General features: G+C 46.8%; 1 protein-coding gene across 3 annotated transcripts; it reads left to right on the top strand.

Annotated features, from left to right (window-relative positions):
• The first annotated feature begins 328 nt into the window (after positions 1 to 328).
• LOC140460997 (uncharacterized) lies at positions 329 to 26,056 on the top strand. Of its 3 annotated transcripts, none has more exons than XM_072555755.1 (3): positions 1,869 to 2,197; positions 6,204 to 6,336; positions 22,249 to 26,056. In XM_072555755.1, exon 3 carries the CDS (start codon positions 22,581 to 22,583, stop codon positions 24,339 to 24,341), a length of 1,761 nt encoding a protein of 586 aa, XP_072411856.1. In that variant the 5' UTR covers positions 1,869 to 2,197; positions 6,204 to 6,336; positions 22,249 to 22,580; the 3' UTR covers positions 24,342 to 26,056. The 3 variants fall into 3 exon arrangements, with proteins under 3 accessions (XP_072411858.1, XP_072411856.1, XP_072411855.1); XM_072555754.1 differs by having other exon boundaries at positions 1,869 to 2,355; XM_072555757.1 differs by lacking the exons at positions 1,869 to 2,197; positions 6,204 to 6,336 and adding an exon at positions 329 to 1,750 and having other exon boundaries at positions 22,755 to 26,056.

The raw sequence follows: 26,056 nt of genomic DNA, 5'->3' as shown, positions 1-26,056 counted from the left end.
GTGCTTCCAAACAAACCTGTTGGGACTATAACCTGGTGCTGCGTGACTCTGAGTGCACCCCAGTCCGACACCGGCTCCTCACGTCATTGCTCCTCTAGGCCCGCCCCTTCATTCTCTCCCATTGGTTGGCGGACTGACCCCGCCCCCCCCCCCACCCCCCCCGCCGAGCGGTCCTCCAGCACCGCCCCCTCTCCTCCAGCACCGCCCCCCCTTCTCCTCCGATTGGCCTGCGCCTTCCGTCAATCGTCCAGGTCGGCGAGGCGCGCGGGCATGCGCAGCGCGGAGTTGCTACCTGAACGACTGGGCGCATGCGCAGCCGCCATTTCCTTGTTTACCTGAACAGTTGGGTCAGTTGTTGTGTCTCCAGTAGAATGAGCTGGAGATAGTTGGACAATATCTCTGGGGGATTTTAGCCCAAGAAGGAGGATGGGAGGGAGGGAGGGAGGGAGGGAGAGAGAGAGAGGGTGGGAGGATCTGTAACTTGCAGGGATCAAGAGAAGAGGATATTCCACAGAAACTGGAATTGTCTGTTTAATGAATTCTCTGCCTCACTGACAGTGAACTGTTTGGTCATCTCCTGTCACAGGGACTAGAAGAGGAGGGCAAACATCAAGGAAACCCAAACAAAACATCAGGTCTGACAGAGTCGCTGCATCCATCAGGAGCTGAGCATCACCGGCCTCCGATTGTGGAAGGGGGAACGTTTGTCTCTTTTGTCTCTGAGGGTGTAGATTTCAAACATCAGCGTGACTGGAAACGCACAAACGCACCTGAGTGAGGGTGTTCGAGTGAAATGACGGTGGAAAGAGCTTTAACCAGTCACGCAGGCTGAGAAAAAAAAATTGCATGTTGACAGCAGGGAGGAACTCTCTGTCTGGACAAGGATTCAACTGCTCCTTCAGTTTGGAGGGACTCAAAGGCCCTGTAGACCATGGGGAAGCCACGTAAAAGTGTGAAGTGTGGGAAGGGATTCAGAGGTCCATCCAAGATGGATGGTCATCAGCGCAAAACCACTGGGGAGAGGCCATTCATCTGCTCCACGTGTAACAAGGGATATCCTAGTCTGTCCGGTTTATGTATCCACCGGAGAACTCACTCTGGGGTGAAATCGTACGTCTGTGACACGTGTGGTATGGGATTTGCTTATTCATCCAGTTTACATGTGCATCAGCGAATACATACTGGGGAGAAGCCATTCACATGTTCCAAGTGTGAAAAGAAATTTGCTCATTTGTCCAGCTTCCAGGTACACCAGAGGGCTCACACCGGGGAGAAGTCATTCATCTGCCCCAAGTGTGGTAAGCGATTTGCTCATCCATCTGGTTTACGTACACACAAGAAGGTTCACATTGGGGAGAAACCATTCACCTGCTCTGATTGTGGGAAGGGATTCACTCAGTCATTCAGGTTACAACAACACCAGAGAATTCACACCAGGGAGAATCCATTCATGTGCTCTGAATGTGGCCGGGGATTCGCTGAGTCATCCACCTTACATAAGCACCAGAAAGCTCACACTGAGAAAAAACCGTTCGCCTGCCCTGACTGTGAAAGGAGATTCTCTTGGTTAACCAACTACCAATCACACCGGGGTACTCACACCGGCAGAAGCCCGTTCACCTGTTCTGACTGCGGGAGGAGATTTGCTCACTCTTCCAAGTTCTGTGAACACAGGAGAACTCACACTGGAGAGAGACCGTTCATCTGCCCTGACTGCGGGAAGGGATTTGCTCAGACGTCCACCTTGCACGTGCATCAGAGAACTCACACTGGAGAAAGGCCATTCACCTGCCCCAAGTGCAGGAAGAGATTCACTCAGGTTTCCAGCTTGTATCAACACCGGAAAAGGTGTGCGAAATGATGCACTCAGTCATCCGATCTGCTGAGGGATGAGCACGTTCCTGAGTGACTGAAAGGGGGTCGAACGGCTTGTACAATATACTTTATCGTGTGTATATTTAGCTTGCCATTATTGAACAGGACGTACCTGCTTACGTAAGGTTCTCATCTTCTGGTTTGAAGATTGCAGACAGTGGAATGTAGTGTATTGATCACAAAAAGATATCTCCAATCCAGATCATTAAGGGTTGATTGGACATGGCAATAAGCCACTGAGGGAGAATGGAAAGGCAAGTGAAAACTGCTGGTTTTGGAAGAAGAAGGCCTCAGCGTAAGAATAGGCTGGTTTGAAGCAACGGTGAGACATGTTTTTGGCCACCAAGCACAGAGGAATGCTTGGGAGGAGTACTCAGAAGAGGCAACTCAGCATATTTGATTCAACTTGGTTTGTTGATTTTGTCACACGGACACCGAAATGCATTGTTTTGCGTACTATTCAGGCAGATCATACCATTCGTAAGTATATTAGGGGCAAAGAGAACAGGATGCAGACTGTAGTGTTACAGCTGCAGAGATGGTGCAGAGACGGACAGACCAACATTAAAATTAAAATAACATAAAATCAAGTCAGTTATTAACACTGGGGACTTTTCCCAGTTCTTTCGATGCCACCATCGGACTGGTTTCACAAGCGGTGCCATGGAAGTTGAGATTGAGCTCCATGTGCCAGTCATCTCCAGGGTTCTCAAGGGTGACAGGATATAAGACTCCCTTGCTTGGATATATCTAAAGTAGTTTAAGTTATTAATTTTTGTTGAAATCTATCTAAAGTGTTGTAAGTTAACAATGATTAGATTACTTTATATATATTAAGTGACCAAAGCTAATAGATTTCTGTGATGCACTAGTTTGGTCTCAGTGGGTATGTCATACCCAGTTCTGGGGGGACACGTTTCAGAAGTAGGCGAAGCATTAGAGAGGGTCATCGCTTATTACAGCACGAAAAGAGGCTCTTTGGCTCATCGTGCCCAAAAGAATCATCAAGTAGCTCCCTCATCGGCACGGTGGCTCAGTGGTTGGCCTCACAGCGCCAGGGAACCGGGTTCGATTCCAGCCTTGGGCGACCGTCTGTGTGGAGTTTGCACATCCTCTCTCCGTGTCTGCGTGGATTTCCTCCGGGTGCTCCGGTTTCCTCCCACAATCCAAAGATGTGCAGGTTAGCGTGACGTGTTGCCCATTGTGTTGAGAGATGTGTAGGTTAGGTGCATTAGTCAGGGGTAAATGTAGGGTAATAGGGGGTAGGGGGAATTGGTCTGAGTGCGTTAGTCTTCGGAGGGTCAGTGTAGTCTTGTTGGGCCAAATGGCCTATTTCCACGCTGTAGGGATTTTGTGATTCTGATCCCATTTCCCAGTATTTGGTCCGCAGCATTGTCTCCCATGCTACTTCAAGTAATCATCTAAATATTTCTTAAAATGTTGTGCTAAATCCTGCGTCTACGCAGTGAGTGACAGACACCTGCCACCCTCTGGCTGAAAGTATTTCTCCTCGAATCCCCTCTGAATATCCTGCTCTTTTTGTTTTGTGGATCTACGTTACCTTGTTGTTGATCCTGTCCTTAAAAGGGAGAAGTTGCTTCCTATCATACCTATCTCTGCCTCTCATAATTTTGTAGCTCTCAGTCAGGTCCCTTCTCGATCTTCTCTGCTTCAAAGGAAGCACCAGAACTTATTGAGCCTCTCTTCATAGTTATACTGCTGCATCCCAGGAATATCTTAGTGAATCTCCTCCGCAGTCTCACGAGTATAGTCATGGCTGTTTGCTCGAGCCACTTGGGAGGGTTTAAACTAGTTTGGCAGTGGGGTGATATTCAAAGCAATAGGGAGACCTCAGACCATAAGATATAGGAGTGAAAGTAAGGCCGTTCGGCCCATTGAGTCCACTCCGCCATTCAATCATGGCTGATGGGCATTTCAACGCCACTTACCCGCACTCTCCCCGTAGCCCTTAATCCCTTGCGAGTTCAAGAATTTATCGCTCTCTGCCTTGAAGACATTTAACGTCCCAGCCTCCACTGTGCTCTGTGGCAATGAATTCCACAGGCCCACCACTCTCTGGCTGAAGAAATGTCTCCTCATTTCTGATTTAAATTGACCCCCTCTAATTCTAAGGCTGTACTCACGGGTCTTAATAAACCCCCTTGACGGAAACAAATTCCCAGCGTCCACCCTTTCTAAGCCATCTTGTAAGTTTCTATTAGATCTCCCCATAACCTTCTAAACTCGAATGAAGAGAAGGTCGAGGACTGTTGAGAAGTTTTTGAGAGTAAGTTAAATAGTGAAGGCCGTGTTGGTCATCCTAGTCTGAGACAGGGCAGGCAGGACCGAGACAGGAAGCAAAGGAAACTGGCTTAAACAACGCAAAAGGCCTGCCAGGTAAGACAATTGAACTTGAGGCATGAATGGATATGTGGGACTGGGATATTATTGCTATTACAGAAACATGGCTGAGGGAGGGACAGGATTGGTGGCTCAGTGTTCTGGGTTACAGATATTACAGCAAGGATAGAAGGGGAAGTAAGAGAGGAGGAGGAACTGCATTTTGATTATGGAGACCATTGTGGCATTACTGAGAGAAGACACTGAAGGGTTCGTCCACTGAGTCTATATTGATCGAACTGAGAAATAAAAAGGGTGTGGTGCTGCTGTCTTTGTAACAAGATTGTTTTGACGTTGGGTCTCCTTTGAAGAGAGGTCATCGAGGCAGAGGTGCTGAGGGATCTGGGAAGAGCGGTAGTTTGGCAGGGGAGGGGAATGGCCCGTTCTCCCAGTTTGGTTTAGCAGTCACAAGATGCTGGAGTCCAGGAAGGTTGCCAGGTTCAGCAAATGATTCCTGACTGACTTTCCCTCTGCAGTCTCTTTGGATGTTGTTCCCTCCTGCCTGTAAGAATGCTGCAGACCGAGTGCTGGGAAATGGGATCAGAATCAGAGAATCCCTCCAGTGTGGAATCAGGCCATTTGGCCCAACAAGTCCACACTTACCCTCCAAAGAGTAACCCACCCAGACCAATTCCCCCTACCCTATTACTCTACATTTACCCCTGACTAATTCATCTAATCTACACATCCCTGAACACTATAGGCAATTTAGCACGGCCCAATCCCCCCCCAGACCTGCACATCTTTGGATTGTGGGAGGAAACCGGAGCAATTGGAGGAAACCCAGACACAGGGAGAGAATGTGCAAATACTACACGGACAGTCGCCTGAGGCTGGAATCGAACCAGAGTCCCTGGCGCTGTGAGGCAGCGGTGCTAACCACTGAGCCGCTGTGTCGATCAGAGAGTACTTGATGATTGTTTTGGGTACGATGAGCCAAAGAGTCTCTTTGCGTGCTTTAATACACGATGACCCTCTCTAATGCTTCGCGTACTTCCGAAACGTGTCCTCCCTTTTTGCTAAGGGGTGTATTTATGGGATATTACTGGATCCGAACAGTTCCTTAGTTAAGTTGCAGTTTCGGGTCAGTTCAGTTTTCCAATACTTAGGTAATTCTAAATTCTGTTTTCTTTTGGTCGTGTTTCAACGGTCGTGTTGAAATCAGTTCTGTTTTGCTTAAAGCCGACTGGTTTGACCAGCTGCATCACACCTGGAACACCCACTTCACATCTGCCTTTACACTAAAAAGTAAGGGTCAAGGCGACCTCCTTAACAGATTTTGAGGGTGTCTGCCGTGGTCCATGACATCACTTTGATAGTATTCTACTATAGCCCCTTCCAATAGTCTGCAGAAGACTGAGGAACAAACACATAAGGAGATCACAATGCAATGTTAAAAAATTAAATTGTACTATCTCTCTGGACATTAATGTAATATTAAAGTGTTAAACTGTACTGTCTTTGAGTGGGGACGACAGTCATGAAGCAAGGCTAATGACTCCCACTCCAATTAGACAGTCATTTGCTGCTACTGCTATTGTCAAGTTAAACTATCATTGAAATGCTTTCTGGGCAGAGGTATGTCGCACCTGCATTGTCTTGGGGAATCGTTGAGTCAAGAAATTGTCTGTGTAACGATTCCCCAGGATTAGGCCATTAGCATTTGCATTATCTCTGAGGATGATCTCATCCTGCCATTGTATCTGGGGTAACGTGAGAGTGTGAGTGACTGGGGTTTGTCTTAAGAGGCATGTGACTATGGGGGCATGGCCAGAACATCTGTTGCGTTGCCAACTGACCTGAATAAACGGGGATGTGTTTTCTTTGTTTGGGGCCTCACTTTGACTTGACCTTTGTACGCCTGCGAAGAGAGTCAAAGAGGGGTCACTTAGCTTGTACAGGCTTTTGTAAACTTTAACTGTTTGCAGAAGTTGGTGTGTGCGACTGGCATCTCATGTACAAAACCTCGGGAAAAGGGATTCCAACATACAAGGACCTTCCAAGTGGACTGAATAAGCGATTGTCTGAGTGTTGGTTGCATGAGACGGATGGGCCCACAAGGTAAGCTTCACCTTGATCTCTCGCTCGCGCTCGCGCTCTCTCTCGCTCGCGCTCGCGCTCTCTCTCACTCTTGCTTTGTCTCATTCTCTCTCTCGCTCGTTCTTTCTCGCTTTCTTATGCTCTCGCTATCTCTCTCTCTTGCTCTCGCTCTCGCTCTATCTCTCGTCATCTCGCGCTCTCTCGCTGTTTCTCTCTCGCTCTCGCTCTCTCTCTTTCTCTCGCTCTCTCTCTCTCTTGCTCGTTCTTTCTCGCTAAATTGACCACTCAGACGACCCCTCATCCTCTGGGACGTGGTTGTGATGGAATCTTTGAGGTCACTGTCACATTTACGCACCAACAAGTCGATTTCTGCGAAGCTGGGTTTTACCAGGGTTTTCAGAACAGTTAAATCTGGGTTAGAGTCCTAGGGTCGAATTGGTGTTAGGGTCCCAGAGTTAAAAAGGAGTTGGAGTCCTTTGAGGGGGGGTGGGTGGCGAAAAGGGGTTGGAGTCCTCTAGTGGCGAGATTTGAGGGTCCAGAGCAAATCAAAAAAAATAAACAATTTGGTACTTCTTAAAATTGTTGACTTTATCCCCCACACCTCCCCTGAGAAGTACTTTTAGGACGACATGGCGTCACCGGGAAAAGGGGGAGAAAGTGGAGCCGGTCCCCTCGGGTCCCGACAGTAAAGGGCATTGACTGCCAGGGAAGCTTTGTCTGGGTTTTTGTGCTTTGAACTCCGTGCTGCGAGTCCACCTTCTGGGGAAGCAGGAGTGGCTTGGACTACAGCGCCACGTGGTCCGCTGCGAGGCTGATCTCTTTTTGTGGGTGTGATTTCATCGTGAGGCAACAACTGGTCTGTCTTTCCTTCACGGTCTCGTCCGGCAATGGGGTGGCGTTCCTCGGTCCGGTTTCTGCCGAGCTGAGGATGTGTCAGTGATCCTATTGCGCACCAGGCGCTGTGGGGTCCGTGGAGCTTTGGGAATCGTGGACCAATGCTTGGGTTTTTGTTCCTGTGTGCCGTGGGGGTTGACATGGAGTAGGCAGGTCTGATCTATTTTTGTCCAACTCTGATGTAGATCTTTTGGGGGGGCCACCTCCTCCATCTTTTTGACTGCTCATTTTCCATTTCACGGATCGTCTCCAGGTGAACTGAGAGGGGTTCTCAAATGTGCGCGTTTCCCCCCCCCCCGTATTAAAATGAGAAGAACTCTGACCAAAGGCTGTTCAAAACAAAAACGAGAAACGCTGACATTAAGGTTGGACTAATACTTGGGTCAAAAAAGGGCGTTTCAGCGTAAGTTGTGCCATGATGTGAGTGTTTGATATTTAAATATTGTGGTTTGTGAAAATACCGGTTCCGAAAATCCTTTTCAGTGACTATTTTGCCTTGTTTGAATCAGGATCTCAATTCAGTGTGTTTTGTGCGCTATGTAATCTGCCCGGTTTGTTTTTACATTGAAATTGTGCAACATTAGGTCCTTATCAAACTTGGAACCTTAATACAGAGTGCCTTGAGCCTCTGATTTGTTTGAAATTTTACAGTGCCTGTTTCAAAAAAGAAACTATTGTGTCAGTGGTCATGCTTTAGCCAGATGAGAGTATTGTATTAAAATATCTTTGCTGCTGTGTTTTTTAATGCAGAGTGTTCACTAAAAAAAAACACGAGTGCAGTTTTAGTTTGATGTTTTGTGAAGACTTTAGAGGCTGAGCTGTTTAAATTCGTCCAATTATTGTTAAGACTTCATTGGCCCCCTTCCTATTGCAAATTCAAAGAACGTTGATCTCTACCAAAGTTTCCACTGTCATCCCGACTGTTCTATTTGGAAAGTTTCATTTGGAGGACATATTTTAATATATTCTGCATTGTGTTTCCCATGAACATTTGAGATTTCAATCTGAACTGAAACTGCCTCTTAAATGGTTAAAGCGCAGGAAACATTTTGCCGTTTTCTTGCTGTTCCAGATTTTTAAAATAACTTTTCCTGACCGTTTTCACGTCCGCCAAATATTAACTTGTTAAAGGAACATAATCTTTGAATAACCCGAAGGAGGTTCCTGAGGGTTTGATTTTAGGACCATTGATTGTTGTTTTATAATTGACTGAATTGTTTAGGCAGTACAATGTGCAAGTCTATGGATTGTATAAAACTTGATAATGTCATAAAATCGTGAACAGAGTAACATTCTTCAAGAATTCAAAGGATGTTCAAATAGGCAGACACAATTTAGTGCAGTAAAATGTGTGACTGTCTTCCTACTGATAACCACCTTGGCAAGGAAGGAATGAGAGAGGAAATGCAAAGATGCTTCTCAGGAGCTAACATCGTCTCTAGAGTTTCCTCATTCGCAGATAAAGCACACCTTCAGACCACCGCCTGGCCCTCCACAACCTGATCCAACGGATTCAATCAGCTCCCCCAGCCATGAGCATGGAAAGTGAAGAAGCTAGCAACAGTGAAGAGGAGGTTGGTATGCGTTTTGTCAGTGCTCTTCCTATGGACATCAAACCACGTGAGCGTTACCTTCTCTTCTGACTATTTAAGGGATATGATGGTTCACTAACATCACAGCAGCCAGTTAACCTTGTTACATTTGATAGCACAACGGGAGCAGAAGCAGCAAAGAATGCTGCGTTCACTGAGCCTACTGCCGCTGCAGCTGCTGCACCACCCACTCAGATGCGCTAGTATCCTCCATCTGAAGCATCTCCACAAGGATGGAAGTCTCGTCAGTTTTGTGAAGCATTGCCCTTATCCACCAATTCAGATTTCTCCATGGAGTGATGCACAAGGACAGATTGGATTTTGTTTTCAGTTTGAAGGAGATTTTGGAGAACTGGCTCATTTCCACTCGACTTGGAGGGGAGTGGAGTGGTCGCTGGATTTAAGAACTTTACTGGTGAACTTTTTTCCTCGTGGGAGGATCCTGGGAATCCGTTGGGCTAGTGATTTTTGTTGTTATAATCGTTGTATGTTGCGTGTCAACAACTTGCTTAAGTCCTGGCTGTAGGATTCTTATCAATAAATTGGTAGTGCCTTTCTCATTTCCCCCATCAAGATGGTTATCATGGAATGATAAAAGGAGGGAATGAAGTATTAAAGAGCTAATTTGCTCAACTGACCTGCAAGAAATTGAATGCCGTGGGGTTAAGGTGGTGTGACTTTGGCTTAAAGCTGGAATGTGGGAGGTTTACACAGCCATTTCCTTGTCATTCAGGGATGATCTACATTTTCATCCAGAAATCAATAAGAACATTACAGTTGGAATCTGACTACTCCCGTCCAGTTACAAAAGTCAAACACTTTGCAACAGATTTGACCATTAAGGGATGATTTGCATTACATTGTTTCTGGAGGTGGGGTGTTCGCTGTATTGTATCTGGAGGGGCATTTGGCTATGACGGGATGGCTGAGGGTTGTCTTGCGGGCAGTACTGACTATGATGTTGAGAGTTTTGTAGAAAGCAAAGACTATTCCCTTTGTTCAGAGAGAGATTTTTTCGACCCCGTAAGCTGTGTGAGGTGTGTGCTAAAGGCTCCTCCAGAAAGCTTGTATTGTACTGTGCTTAATAAATTTGGTTGCCTGTTCACAGACGTTGGTGTGTTGTAGTTGCATCAAGGGTGTAAGAATCTCAAGAGTAAAAAAACCTAACACACAAAGGTTTGCAAACTTCATCACGTGTATAATTAGCTTGTCATTATTGAACAGGATGGACCTACTTATGTAAGGTTCTGATTATCTGGTTTGAAGATCACAGAGAGTGGAAAGTAATGTATAGATCATAAAGTGATATCTCCAGAACAGATCATTAAGGGTTAATTGGACATGGCAATAAGCTATTGATGAAAAGCAAGTGGAAACTGGCTGTTTCGCATAGAGGTGGCCTTGGTGTGAGAACAGCCTCATTTGCAACAACAGAGACTTGTTTCTGACCACCAAGCACAGAGGAATGCATGAAAGAAGTACTCAAGAGGCAGTTGAGCATGTTTGATTGAATTTGGTTTGTTATTTCTGTCACATGGACCGAGATACAACGAAAAGCATTGTTTTGCATACTATTTAGACAGATCATACCATACATAAGCGCATCAGGGGGAAGGAGAACGGGATGCAGAGAAAGTGCAGAGACCGAGAGATCGACGTTAACATTAAAATAATGCAAAATCAAGTATATTAACACTGGGGACTTCTCCCATTTTGTTTCGACTTCACCATTGGACTGGGTTCACAAGCAGTGCCATGGAAGTTGAGATTGAGCTCCAAGTGCCAACCATCTCGAAGGTGAAACGACGTGAGACTCCCTTGTTTGGATATATCTAAAGTAGTTTAAGTTATTACTTTTGTTGAAATCTATCTAAAGTGGCGTAAGTTCATAATAATTAGATTACTTTATATATATTAAGTGACCAAAGCTAATAGATTTCTGTGACGCACTAGTTTGGTCTCGGCAGACATGTCATACCCAGTTCTGGGGGGACACGTTTCGGAAGTACTTGAAGCATTAGAGAGGGTCATCGCTTATTGCAGCACAAAAAGAGACTCTTTGGCTCATCGTGCCCGAAACGATCATCACGTAGCTCCCTAATCGGCATGGTAGCTCAATGGTTAGCACTGCTAACCTCACAGCGCTAGGGACCCGAGTTCGATTCCAGCCTTGGGCGACTGTCTGTGTTTGCACATCCTCGCCCTGTGTCTGCGTGGGTTTCCTCCAGGTGCTCGGGTTTCCTCCCACAGTCCAAAGATGTGCGGATTTGAGTGATGTGTTGCCCGTTGTGTTCAGGGATGTGTAGGTTAGGTGCATTAGTCAGGGGTAAATGTAGAATCATAGGGCAGGAAGAATGGGTCTGAGTTTGTTACTCTTTGGAGTGTCAGTGTGAACTTGTTGGGCCAAATGGCCTGTTTCCAAACTGTGGGGATTCTATGATTCTGATTCCTGTTTCCCAGCACTCGGTCTGCAGCATTGTCTCCCAAGCCACTTCAAGCAATTCCCTAAGTATTTCTATCAATACTGCCTTTACGCAGTGAGTGTCAGACACCTACCACCCTCTGGCTGAAACAATTCCTCCTCAAAGCCCCTCTGAATAGCTTTTTTTAAAATCTGTGTCCCTTAGTTGATCCTGTTATTAAAAGGGAAAAGTTTCTTCCTATCAAACCTATCTCTGCCTCTCATAATGTTGTAGATCTCAGTCCATAAGACATGGGAGTGGAAGTAAGGCCATTTAATCATAGCTGATGGGCATTTCAACTCCACTTACCTACACTCTCCCCATAGCCCTTAATTCCTTGCGAGTTCAAGAACTTATCACTCTCTGCCTTGAAGATGTTTAACATCCCCGCCTCCACTGCGCTCCGTGGCAATGAATTCCACAGGCCCACCGCTCTCTGGCTGACGAAATGTCTCCTCATTTCTGTTTTAAATTGACCTCCTCTAATTCTAAGGCTGTGCCCCACGAGTCCTAGTCTCCCCGGCTGATGGAAATAACCTCCCAGCGTCCACCCTTTCTAAGCCATGCATTATTTTGGAAGTTTCTATTAGATCTCCCCTCAACCTTCGAAACGCCGATGAATACAATCCCAGGATCCTCAGCTGTTCATTGTATGTTAGGCCTACCATTCCAGGGATCATCCGTGTGAATCCCCGCTGGACACGCTGCAGTGCCAGTATGTCCTTCCTGAGGTGTGGGGCCCAAAATTGGACACTGTATTCTAAATGGAGCCGAACTAGAGCTCTATAAAGTCTCAGAAGCACGGCGCTGCTTTTATATTCCAACCCTCTTGAGATAAATGACAACATTACATTCGCTATCTTAACCACGGACTCAAGCTGCAAGTCAATCTTTAGAGAATCCTGGACTAGCACTCCCAGATCCCTTTGTACATTGGCTTTATGAATTTTCTCACCGTTTAGAAAATAATTCATGCCTGAATTTTCCAAAATGCAATTTTGCTCATTTCCTGGACCATTCTCCTAAACTGTCTGAATCTTTCTGCAGCCTCCCCACCTCCTCAGAACTACCTGCCTGTCCACCTAACTTCGTATCATCGGTGAACTTTGCCAGAATGCCCCCAGTCCTTTCACCCAGATCATTAATATATAAAGTGAACAGCTGCAGCCCCAACACTGAACCCTGTGGGACACCACTTGCCACCAGCTGCCATTCTGAAAAAGAACCTTTTATCCCAACTCTCTGCCTTCTGACAGACAGCCAATCCTCCGTCCATGCCAATAGCTCACCTCAAACACCATGGGCCCTCACCTTACTCAGCAGCCTCCCATGAGGCACCTTATTAAAGGCGTTTTGGAAACCTTATTAAAGGTTTCCCTGGTCTAACCTAATTGTTACCTCTTCAAAGAATTCGAACAGGTTTGTCAGGCTCGACCTTCCCTTCCTGAATCCATGCTGACTTGTTCTAATCTGACCGTACATTTCCAAGAATTTAGAAATCTCATCCTCAACGATGGATTCGAGAATTTTAACTACAACTGAGGTTAGGCTAATCGGCCTATAATTTTCCATCTTTTGTCTTGAACCTTTCTTGGACAAGGGGGTTACAACAGCAATTTTCCAATCATCTGGGACTTTCCCTGACTCCAGTAATTTTTAAAAGATCAGAACCAACACCTCTATTATTTCCTCAGTCACCTCCCACAAAACTCTAGGATGTAGCCCATCGAAGTCTGGAGATTTATCAATTTTTAGAGCTTTTAGCTTTTCTAGTACTTTCTCTTTTGTAATGGCTACCATACTCAACTTTGCCCCTTAACTCTCCTGAATTGTTGGGATATCACTCATGTCTTCCACTGTGAAAACTGACACAAAGTACTTGTTAAGTTCTTCAGCTATTTCCTTATCTCCCATCACTAGCCTTCCTGCATCAATTTCTACTTTTGCCTCTCGTTCGTTTCTTATGTATCGAAAGAAACTTTTACGATCATTTCTAATATTACTGGTTAGTTTACCTTCATATTTAATCCTCTCCTTCCTTATTTCTCTCTTTGTTATCCTCTTTGTTTTTGTAGTCTTCCCAATCTTCACGCCCCTGTAATTACCCTTATTTAACTGTAACATCATTACATCCAATTTTGCCTTCTCTCTTTCAAACTGCAGACTGAACTCTACCATATTATGATCGCTGCTTCCTAAGTGTTCCCTTACTTTAAGATCTTTTATTAAGTCTGGCTCATTACATAGCACGAAGTCCAGAATAGCCTGCTCCCTTGTGGGTTCCATCACAAGCTGTTCCAAAAAGCCATCCTGTAAGCATTCCATGAATTCCCTTTCTTTGGATCCACCGGCAACATTACTCACTTAGTCAATTTGCATATTGAAGTCCCCCAGGATCACCGTGACCTTGCCTTTCTGAGAGAAAGTGAGGACTGCAGATGCTGGAGATCAGAGCTGAAAGTGTGTTGCTGGAAAAGCGCAGCAGGTCAGGCAGCATCCAAGGAGCAGGAGAATCGATGTTTCGGGCATGAGCCTGAAGAAGGGCTCATGCCCGAAACATCGATTCTCCTGCTCCTTGGATGCCGCCTGACCTGCTGCGCTTTTCCAGCAACACATTTTCAGCCCTCGCCTTTCTGACATGACCCATCTATTTCCTGGTACATTTTGCACCCCAGTCCTGGCCACTGCTGGGAGGTCTGTACGTAACTCCCATTATGGGTTTTCGTCTTTGTGGTTCCTCAACTCCACCCAGACGGACTCCACATCATCTGACTCCATGTCATTCAGTGCCATAGATTTAATTTCATTCTTAGCTAACAAGGCAACCCTGCCCCCTCTGCCCACCTCCCTGTCTTTTTGATAATTCTTGGATGTTTAACTGCCAGTCCTGAACCCCCTGCAACCACATCTCTGTGATGCCTACCACATCATAATCATTCACAATGATTGCTGCTGTTAATTCATCTACTTTGTTACGAATACTATGAGCATTCAGGTAAAGCACCTTAACGCTAATTTTCTTATCCTCATGATTTCCATCACCTCCAGTAGTATGTCCTAAGTAATTATTCCTTTTTTGTTTTATTTCTAGTCTGCCTAGAACTTTAGCTCTGCTCACATGCTAACCTGCTGCTTACTTTCTACTTGACTCCATACTCCCTGTTGCTTTCCCTTTCCCTTCCCACCAACTCACAAGTTTAAAGTCCTAGTGACCACCCTATTGATCCTTTTCTCCAGAACACTGGTTCCAGATCGGTTCAGGTGGAGGCTGTCCCATCGGTACAGATCTCTCCAGTTCCAAAACTGATGCCAATGTCCCATGGAACGGAATCCCTCCTTCCCACACCAATCTCTTCGCCACGTGTTTCCTTCCCTTATTCTCTGTTCCCTATGCCAATTAACACATGGCTCAGGCAGTAATCCAGAGATTATGACCCTCGAGGGCCTGTTCTTCGATTTTGTTCCTCGCGCTTGATAATCCCCAAACAGATCCTCCTTCCTAGCCTTGCCGATGTTGTTAGCGCCAACGTGGACCACAACAACTGGATCCTCTCCCTCCCGCTCCAATATCCTTTCGAGCTGGTCGGAGATGTCCTACATCCTGGCACTGGGCAGGCAACACACCATGCGGGACTCCCAATCTGGCTCATAAAGGCTACTATCTGTCCCCTAGTTAGAGAATCCCTATAACAACTATTTGTCTTTTAGCTCCTCAGCCTTGAATGGCCTTCTGCGCCATGGTGCCGTTCGTCAGCTGGCTCATCCTCCCCACAGCCCTTTTCTCATCCATATGGGGAGCAAAAGTCTCCTACCTGTTGGACAAGGTCAAGGGCTGGTCCCTTCTCCATCTTCTCTGCTTCAAAGAAAAGGCCAGAGCTATATTGAGCCTCTCTTCATAGTTTGAAGTAGTCTGTTTGCAGGCAAAGGGACCTCCGGCAAGTGGGAGGCCTTTAAAAGTGAGATAGCTAGAGTTCAAGGTCTATGTGTCCCTGTGGGGGTGAGAGGCAAGGTTGACAGGAATCAGGAACCCTGGATGACAAGGGATATTGAGGCTTTGGCCAGAAGGAGGAGATGTGGCTCAGGTACAGGCAGCTGAGATCAAGGGAATCCCTGGAGGTATATAAGGGATACAGGAGTTTACTGGAAATCAGGAGGGCAAAAGGGGGGACATGAGACAGCCTTGGTTGAGAAGATTAGGATGAATCCAAAGAGGTTCTTACATTTATTAAAGAAGAAAGAATAACTAGGGAGAGAATAGGGCCCCTCAAGGATCAAAGTGGACATATATGTGTAGAACCGCAGGAGATGGGTGATGTCATCAATGAATATTTCTTCTCTGTGTTTTCCATGGGGGTTTGTGTGGTGGAGGAATGTGTGGGGAAGTGTGTGTGACAATGGGGGAGTGTGTGTGACAGTGGGGGAGTGAGTCTGACAGTGGGGGAGTGAGTCTGACAGTGGGGGTGTGTGTGGGGGAGTGTGCAGGGGTGTGAGTCTGACAGTGGGGGAGTGAGCGTGATGGTGGGGGAGAGTGCAGGGGTGTGAGTCTGACAGTGGGGGAGTGAGCGTGATGGGGGAGAGTGCAGGGGGTGTGAGTCTGACAGTGGGGGTATATGTGGGGGGAGTGAGCGTGATGGTGGGGGAGAGTGCAGGGGGTGTGAGTCTGACAGTGGGGGTGTGTGTGTGGGGAGTGAGCGTGATGGTGGGGGAGTGTGACCTGGGGACTTGGGGAGGTTAGTGGTGATATCTTGGGGACAGTCCATATTGCAGTCAAGGAGGTGTGGATGTATTAGAATGTATTAAGGTGGATAAACCTCCTGGTCCTGACCAGATCTAGCCAAGAACACTGCAAGTGGCAAGAGAAAGAAATTGCAGGGGCCCTGGCTGATATTTCTGCATCATCATTAGCCATGGGTGAGGTCCTGGAAGACTGCAGGGTAGATCTGAGCTATAGGGAGAGGCTGAACAGGCTGGGGCTGTTTTCCCTGGAGCGTCAGAGGCTGAGGGGTAACCTTATAGAGGCTTATAAGATCATGAGTAGCATGGAAAGGATGAATAGACAAAGTATTTTCCCTGGGGTGGGGGAGTCCAGAACTAGAGGGCATCGGGTTAGGGTGAGAGGGGAAAGATATAAAAGAGACCTAAGGGGCAACTTTTTCCCACAGAGGGTGGTACGTGTATGGAATGAGCTGCCAGAGGAAGTGGTGGAGGCTGGTACAATTGCAACACTTAAAAGGCATTTGGATGAGTTTATGAATAGGAAGGGTTTGGAGGGATATGGGCTGGGTGCTGGCAGGTGGGACTAGATTGGGTTGGGATATCTGGTCGGCATGGACGGGTTGGACCGAAGGGTCTGTTTCCATGCTTCTACACCTTTGTGACTCTATGAATGTTGTGCCATTGTTCAAGGAGGACTGCAAAGAAAATTCTGGGAACTATAGACCAGTAAACTTAACGTCTATGGTGGTAAATTACTTGAGCAGATTCTGAGAGATAAGATGTACATGCATTTGGAAAGACAGGGTTTGATTAGGAGCAGTCAGCATGGCTTTGTGTGTGGGTGATCATGCCTCACAAATTTGTTCGAGTTGTTTGATGAAGTGACCAGGAAGGTTGACGAAGGCAGGGTGATAGATGTAGTCAATATGGCTTTCAGTAAGGCCTTTTGAGAAGGTTCCACATGGTAGGCTGCTCTGGAAGGTTATATCACATGGAATCCAAGGCGAGCTGGTGAATTGGATACACAGTCGGCTTGACAGTAGGAAGCAGATGGGAATAGTGAAAGGATGCTTCTTGGACTAGAGGCCTGTGACTAGTGGAGTGCCTCAGGGGTCAGTGCTGGGTCCATTACTGTTCATCATCTATATCAATGATTTAGATGTGAATGTACAAGGCATGATGAGTAAGTTTATCGATGACACTAAAATACATGGTAATGTGGGCAGTGAGGAAGGTTGTGAGAAATTGCAGCTGGACCTTGATCAGCCGGGTAAGTGAGCCAAAAACTGGCAAATGGAGTTTAATATAGATAAGTATGAGGTCTTGTGTTTTGAAAAGTTATGTCAAGGTAGGAGTTTCATGGTGAATGGTAGCGTCTTAAGGAGTGTAGTGGAACAGAAGGATCTTGGAGTTCAGGTGGACAGTTCTCTGAAAGTGGAGTCACAGGTAGACAGGGCAGTGAAGAAGGCTTTGGGTACACTGGCTTTCATCAGTCAGGGCACTGAGTATAGAAGTTGGGAAGTTATGTTGCAGTTATACAGCATGTTGGTGAGGCCGCAGTTGGAGTAGTGTGTACAGTTTTGATCACCTTGCTATAGGAAGGATGTTATTAAACTGGAAAGAGTGCAGACGAAATTTACAAGCATGTTGCCTGGACTCAATGGTCTGAGTAATAGGGAAAGGTTGGACACGTTAGGATTTTATTCTTTAGATCGTAGGAGACTGAGGGGGGATGCTATAGAGGCGTATAAGATCACGAGAGGCATGGAAAGGGTGAATGCACTCAACCTTTTTCCCAGGGTTGGGGAATTGAGGACTAGTGGGTGTCAGTTTAAGGTTAGAGAATGGAAAGAATTGAAGGGAACCTGAGGGGCAACATTTTTACACTGAGGGTAGTACACATATGGAATGAGCTGCCAGCAGGAGTGGTTGAGGTGGGTACATTACCAACATTTAAAAGGCATTTGGACAAATACATAGATAGGAAAGGTTTAGAAGGATATGGACCAGGTGCAGGGAATTTAGGTTAGTGTTAACGGACATTATGGTCTGCATGGACCAGTTTGGGACAACGGGCCTGTCTCCGTGCTGTAGGACTCTATGACTCTGACTTTGATTGGGAGATGCTATTTGCAGCCAAAAGGATGTCTGGTCGGTGGGAGGCTTTCAAAAATGAGTTAATGAGTGTTTCGGGCCAGCATGTTCCTGTTAGAGTGAAGTGTGAGGCTGGCATCAGTAGGGAACCTTGGTTGCTGGAGTTATTGAGGCCCTGGTCAAGAGAAAGGCATTTGGGATCAAGTGAATTCCTTGAGGAGTTCAGAAGGTGTCAGATTAGACTTGAGAGAGACATCAGGAGGGCCAAAAGGGGACACGACTCTGATCTCTAGCAGCTGTAGTCCTCACTTTCTCTTGGTTATCTACCTTAGCGAGCGACATTATGTCTGCCTCTCATGATTTTAAAGATCTCAACAAAGTTTCCGACACACCAGGGAAGAAAACCCAAACTCTCCTTATAATTGAAATCTTCCAGTCTCGGTAAATCTTCTCTGCACTCTTTCTTGTTTAAGAAGTTCCTTTCTATAGTAGGGTGACCACAATTGCCACAGTACTCCAAACGTGGCTTCACCAACATTTTGTACAGCTGCAATAAGACACCCCAACTCCTAACTGGTCTAATTAGCAAGTTTGCGGATGACACAAAGATCGTTGGAGTTACGGATAGTGAGGAGGATTGTCAGAGGATACAGCAGGTTATAGATCAGTTAGAGGCATGGGCAGAAAAATGGCAGCTGGAGCTTAATCCGGACAAATGTGAAGTGATACATTTTGGATGGTCAAATACAGGTGGAAATTGTACAGTGAATGGCAGAACCCTTCGGCGTATTGACATGCAGAGGGATCTGGGTGTGCAGACCCACAGATCACTGAAGGTGGTAGTGCAGGAAAAGCCCATGGCATGTTTGCCTTAATTGGAAGGGGCACTGAGTATAAAGACGGACAGGTTATGCTGCAGCGTTCTAGAACTTTTAGTTCGGCCACATTTGGAATATTGCGTACAGTTCTGGTCACCACACTATGCTTCAGAGTGGAAATTATGAGGCTTTTTGTTCCCAGGTTGGAGGGGTCAATTACTAGGGGACTCAGGCTCAAGGTGCGTGGCGGAAACTTTAAAAATGCAGGAAGCTTAAAAGAGGTGTGCGAGGCACTTTTTTTTTAACACAAAGGTGAGTGTTTGGAATGCACTACCAGAGGAGGTGGTGGACACAATTGCAGCATTCAAGAAGCACCTGGATGAAAATACGAATAGGAAGGGAATAGAGGGAAACAGATCCTGTAAGTGAAGACAGCTTTAGTATGGAAGGGCAAAATGCAACAGAGCAAGCTTAGAGGGTTTGTTTCTCTGCTGTATTCTTCTTTGCTCTCCATAGCTTTTCCCCATGGTAATGGAGTTTAAAACTAGAGGGCATAAGTTTAAGGTGAGAGGGGAAAGATATGAAAGGGGATTATTTTTCCACACAGAGAGTGGTGAGTGTTGGAATGGACTGCCAGACGTAATGGTGGAAGCGAGTACAATTTTGTCATTCAAGAAACGTTTAGGTGGGTACATGGATGGGATAGGAACGGAGGGATACGGATCAAATGCAGGCAAATGGGATTAGTTTAATTGTGAAAACTGGGTGACATGCATAAGTTGGGCCGAAGGGCCTGCTTGCATGTCGTAGACCTCGTTGAGTCTATGACAGCGAAGTAACAGTCCACACAGCTCTTAGTCAGGATGGCATGTGGCTTGAAGAGGAACCTCTAGATGGTGGTACTCCAATGAAAATGCCAGCTTGTCCTTCTAGATGGCAGAGGTCACAGTTTTATAAGATGCAGGAGAAGGATTGTTGGTCAATTGTGGACTGTCTAGAAGAAGGACTGCCAAAGTGCGGCCTGTGTGTGTCAGTGTTAGAGTGAATATCAAAGGTGGTGGTTAGAATCAGATTTACAGAATTGTTACAGTGCAGAAGGAGACAACGTGCCTGTGTGAGCTCTGAGAGTCTCACTGAGTGCTATTTTCCTGCCCACTACCCGTAACTTTGCACTTTGCTTTTCAAATAACTGTCTCGTTTTCTTTATGAATACCTTGATTGAAACTTCCAAATTGAAGTATCAATTAACTGGGCTCCTTTGTTCTGTATGCAGTTGAGTTTCGGGAATGCGGATGGTGCAGCTGTCATCTGTGCGATCAGGGAGTATTCTTCTGTACTCCCAATTTTAGACAGTGGACAGACTTTGGGGAGAAGGGAGGGAAGCGAACTACCACAGAACTCCCATCTCTGAGAAAGAAAGTCATTGCTGTATCAGCTGTAGTTGGTTGGATGGGGGACACAAGCGTGAGGAAGTTCTGGCATCCACAACAATCTTCCTTTGTATTCGGGATTGCTCGAACAAGTGGAGTGTTTTCATCCTGATTCCCATTGACTTCATGGTTACATGTAGCCTTGATGTTCAGGGGAGTCACTCTCACCTCACTTCAAGAATTCACCTCCCAGGATATGCAGGTCCTGGGCCTGCTCCACCGCCAAACCAATACCACCTGACTCCTGGAGGAAGATTGCCTCCCATTTAACTCCCCGCTCCCTTGTGCCACCTCCTCATTCCTGATGAGGAGCTTATGCTTGAAACGTTGATTCTCCTGTTCTTCGGATGCTGCCTGACCGGCTGTGCTTTTCCAGCAACACACTCCTCGACCAGTTTTGGACCAAGTCTATCATGAGGTCAGCAGCTGAGTGGCCTTGGTAGAATCTGAACAGAAAGCCCAGTAAGCAGGTTATTGCTAAAACATGCTTCACAGAACTGCCAAAAGTAGGGTGACACTGCTGCCTCGCTGCAACAGAGGTGCAGATTGGATTTCAGCCTCAGGGGACTGTCTGTGTTGGAGTTTGCACATTTTCTCCGTGTCTTCATGGGTTTCCTCTGGGTTCTCCAGTTTCCTCCCAAAGCTGAGCTGATTAGGTGGATTGGCCATGCTAAATTGACCAGGAGGTCCAGGGATGTGCAGGCCAGGTGGATTCGCCATGGGAAATGTGGGATTATAGGGGGAGATAAGGGGGCTTGGTCTGGCTGGGATGCTCTTCAGAGGGTTGGTGTGGACTCGAGGCACTGAATGGTCTACTTGCACACTCTCAGAAATCTATAATTCAATGAATTCCATTTTCCATCAGTTTGCTGATGACCGGAATAAGACCAAAGAGGCAGTCATTGCTTTAATTGCCACTCGTGGGGACATCTCGAAATAGGATACACTATTTACAGAATAAAGGGGAGGACATTTACTTATCAGAGGAAAGGGAAGGTCTGGGATTCCCTCCCCAGAGAATTGTGGAAGGTAGATCACTGGCAGAAATTAAAGAGGATTTAGATAGATTATTGAATGTCAGGGTGTTGAGGGATATGAGGAACTGGCAAAAAAGTGAAGTTGAGGCCTGGGGCAGGGAGGCCTTGATCTTTTAAAATAGCTTGAGAGGATGAATGACCCAAGCCTGCTCCTATTTCTCTGTTCATTCCAACTCCCTGTGAAAGGAATTTGCAAACCCCCTCACTGTCAGTCCAGGATAGAAATTCAAAAGAGCCAAATATATTTTTTTATGGGTGGAAGCTGCTGTGCACAAATCCTCCTCTTCTAACCCGCTGTCAAAGCAGTTTCTAATTGGGGTCTTGGGGTTGGGGAGCGAGAGCATGTTCCGGTCTCAAGGTTTCGCCCTTTGTCCCTTTAAATCCCACCCTCGCTCTTCCAGCTCCAAGGCCGGCGACGCGCATGCTTCGCACCGCTGTCCAGTCCCGCCCCTTCACTGACTCCGATTGGTTGGAGGACCAGCGCTGCCCTCCGGTCCTCCAGGCCCGCCCCCTCCCTCGCTATTGGACTTGACTATCCGTCAATCACCCAGCCCTTTGGTGCGGGGGCAGACATGCGCAGCATGGCTTTGCTCCCCGAACGGCTGTGCACATGCGCGGCCGCCATTTTAGCAGCTTTCTTCCAAGTGGGGGTCAGGGTCTTGTCTCCAGCTGTAACCATTAGTCAGAATGGGTTGGAGATAATTGTCCAATATTTTATTGGGATTTCACCCAGGAATGAGGGTGGGAGAGAGGAAGAGAGAGTGTGGGGGACGGGGATTTATGATTTGGAGGGGGCAAGAGAGGAAAATACACCACAGAAACTGGAATTGTCTGTTTAATGAATTCTCTGCCTCACTGACAGTGAACTGTTTGGTTATCTCCTGTCACAGGGACTGGAAGAGGAGGGCTCACATCGAGAAAACCCAAAACAAAGCATCAGGTCAAGGTCTGACAGTGACACCAACATCAGGAGTTGAACATCACTGCCCATTTGATTGTGGAAGGAGACGTGTTTGTTTTGTCTGAGGGGAAGGATTTCAAACATCAATACGACTGGAAGAGCACCGAGCCACACCTGAGTGAGAGTGTTCCAGTGAGCTGACTGTGGACAGTGCTTTCACCAGACACACAGACTTTAAGAAACTATTTAGAGGAGAAACTGTGCACCTGCGATAGGGTTAGGTGTTCCCTGACTGGATAAGATTTGAACTGATCCTTCAATATGGAGGGGCACAAAGACCCTGTCACCATGGAGAAACCATGTAAATGTGTGGAGTGTGGGAAGGGATTCAGATTTCCATCCAGGCTGGACGTGCATCGACGCACGCACACTGGGGAGAAACCATTCACCTGCTCAAAATGTGAGAAGGGATTTGCTCGTTTGTGCAGCTTACAGATACACCAGAGAACTCACACTGGAGAGAAACCATTCATCTGCATCAAGTGTGGTATGGGATTTGCTCATTCATCCAGTTTGCGTGTACACCAGCGAATTCACACTGGGGAGAAGCCATTCAAATGCTCCGAGTGTGAAAAGGGGTTTGCTCATTTATCCAGCTTACAAATGCACCAGAGAACTCACACTGGGGAGAAATCATTCATCTGCTCTGACTGTGGTAAGGGGTTCACTCATTCAACCAGTTTACATGTACACCAGAAAGCTCACACAGGAGAAAGACCATTCACCTGCTCTGACTGTGGGAAGGGATTTCTTCAGTCATCCAAGTTACATCAGCACCAAAGAATTCACACTGGGGAGAAACCGTTCGTCTGCTCTGAATGTGGGAAGGCATTTGCTCAGTCATCCACTTTAAATGTCCACCAGAGAATTCACACTGGAGAGAGACCGTTCACCTGCTCCAAGTGTGGGAAGGGATTCGCTCAGTCATCCAGCTTACATGAACACTGGAGAACCCACACCGGGGAGAGACCATTCATCTGCTCTTACTGTGGGCAGGGATTCGCTGAGTCATCCACCTTACTTAACCACCAGAGACTTCACACTGGAGAAAAACCATTCGCTTGCTCTGAGTGCGGGAAGCGATTCACTCAGTTGTCCAACTTGCATCAACACCAGAGAACGCACACTGAAGAAAAACCGTTCACCTGCCCCGAGTGTGGGAAGGGATTTGCTCAGTCTTCCAAGTTACGTGAGCACTGGAGAACTCACACCGGGGAGAAACCATTCATCTGCTCTGACTGCGGGAGGGGATTCGCTCAGACGTCCACCTTGCGTGCACATCGGAGAATTCACACCAGAGAGAAACCATTCATCTGCTCTGAGTGTGGGAAGGGATTTGCTCAGTCATTCAAGCTGCACCAACACCAGAGAACTCACACTGGTACGAAACGTTCGTCTGCTATGACAGTGGGCTGGGATTCACTCAGTCATCCACCTTACATGTACAGCAGCGAATTCACACTGGAGAGAAATGACTCACCCGCTCCAAACGTGGGAAGGGATTTGCTCAGGCATCTAGCTTACATGAACACTGGAGACCTCGCACTGGGGAGAAGCCATTCACCTGCCCTGAGTGTGGGAGGGGATTTGCTCACTCTTCCAAGTTACATGAACACTGGAGAATTCGTATCTGGGAGAAACCATTCAACTGCTCTGATGATGGGCAGGGATTCCCTCAGCCATCCACCTTGCATAACCACCAGAGAACTCACACTGGAGAAAAACTGTTCACCTGCCCTGAGTGTGGGAGGGGATTTGCTCAGTCTTCCAAGTTACGTGAGCTCACTTGAAACCAGCGGAGAGCTCACGCCGGAGAAGAACCATCCGCCTGCTCTGACCGCGGGAAGAGATTCACTTGGTTATCCGACATACATTCACAGCACGGAACTCACAGTGGAGAAAATCTCTTCACCTGCCCTGGGTGTTGGAAGGGATTTACTGAGTCACCCAAGTTCTGTGAACACTGGAGAACTCGCACCGGGGAGAAGCCATTCATCTGCTGTGACTGTGGGAAGGGATTAGCTCAGACTTGCATGTCGCGTGTACATCAGAGAGGTCACACTGGAAAGAAAAAAACGTTCGCCTGCCCTGAGTGCGGGAAGAGGTTCACTCAGGTTTCCAACTTAAAATAACAGTGTGCGAAATGATGCACTCACTCATCCGATCTGCTGAGGGATCTGACTGTGGGGGTGGGGGGGGGGGGGTCTAACAGCTTCTATAATGTACTTGTGTAATGGCTTGCAAACTTGATCACGTGTATAATCAGCTTGCCATTTTTGAACAATTCATCCGTGTTTGTGTGAGGGTCGGATCATCTGGTCTGAGGATTTCGGATGTCGTGTGTCGGTCACGAAATGATGTCTCCAATCCAGATCGCTCAGGGTGCATTGGGCATGGCAATAAGCCACTGATCGAGAGCGGAAAAGCAAGTGAGAACCGGCAGTTTCGCAAGAAGATGGCCTTTTGGCGTAAGAACAGGTTGATTTGCAGCAACGCCGGGACACGTTTTTGACTACCAAGCACAGCAGAGGAATGCTTGGGAAATCTACTCCGAGGAGGCAGTGTAGCACGTGACATAAGATCCAGTATCTTATTATTGTATGGGACTTTTCACAGTTCATTGGACTTCTGCGGATTGGGTTCACACGTGGTGCCGTGGGAGTTGAGATTGAGCTCCAAGTGCCAGCCATCACCGGGTTTCCTGTCGAGTGAAAGGATGTGAGGTTTACGTGTTTTAATATATATAAAGTAGTTTAAGTTATTAATTTTGTTGAAATCTGTCTAAAGTAGTGTACGCTAATAATTATTAGATTACTATATATATATTATTCAGTGATCTAAGCTAATAAATTTGTGTGGCACACTAATTTGGTCTCAGCTGAAATGCCATATCCAGTTCTGTGGGCCGCATTTTGCAAGCATTACAGAGGTTTCATCGAGTATTATAGCGCACACAGAGATCCTGTGGCTCATCGTGCCCAAATCAGTTGTCAAATCCCTATCTACTTTAATCCCGATTCGGAGATGCCGGTGTTGGACTGGGGTGTACAGCGTTAAAAATCACACACCACCAGGTTATAGTCCAACAGGTTTAATTGGAAGCACACTCGCTTTCGGAGCGACGCTCCTTCATCAGGTGATCAGTTAGACTCGCAACGTCAGCTCTTTGCTCTCCTTACGGATGCTGCCAGACCTGCTGGGATTTTCCAGCATTTTCTCTTTTGGTTTCAGATTCCAGCATCCGCAGTAATTTGCTTTTATCCTCTGAAAGCTAGTGTTTCCAAATAAACCTGTTGGACTCTAACCTGGTGTTGTGCGTTTTTTAACTTTGTCCACCCCAGTCCAACACCGGCACCTCCACCTCATGGCTTCTTTAACCACGGCAGTCGAGGGACACCCATAATATAATCAGGGAGAAAGTTCCAGGATTTCAGCCAGTGACAGTGAAAGAATGGTCGATACAGTCCCAAGTCAGAGTGATGTGTGTCTTGGAAGGGAAACTGTAGATGGTGCTGAAAATACAAATGCCACCCTTGTTCTTCTGGATGACAGGGGTCGCAAGTTTGCATATCAGTGGCGAAGGATTTTTCATGAATTTTAGCAGTCCTCCTTGTAGATAGTGCACAGTGCGGCCTGTGTGTGTGTGTCAGTGATGGAGTGAGTGTCAAAGGTGATTGGAATCAGGTTTGTAGAATAGTTACAGTGCAGAACGAGGCAGTTTGGCCCACGTGCCTGTG

Source organism: Chiloscyllium punctatum, chromosome 36 (assembly GCF_047496795.1).
Source record: "Chiloscyllium punctatum isolate Juve2018m chromosome 36, sChiPun1.3, whole genome shotgun sequence".
Lineage (NCBI taxonomy): Eukaryota > Metazoa > Chordata > Chondrichthyes > Orectolobiformes > Hemiscylliidae > Chiloscyllium > Chiloscyllium punctatum.
This window is presented reverse-complemented; position numbering and strand designations above follow the sequence as displayed.

Coding starts and splice junctions, on each gene's coding strand:
- LOC140460997 (XM_072555757.1), top strand. CDS start 932: ATGGGGAAGCCACGTAAAAGTGTGAAGTGTGGGAAGGGATTCAGAGGT. Junction 1,751..22,754: donor CTCAGACGTCCACCTTGCAC/GTGCATCAGAGA, acceptor TGCAGCTTACAG/ATACACCAGAGAACTCACAC.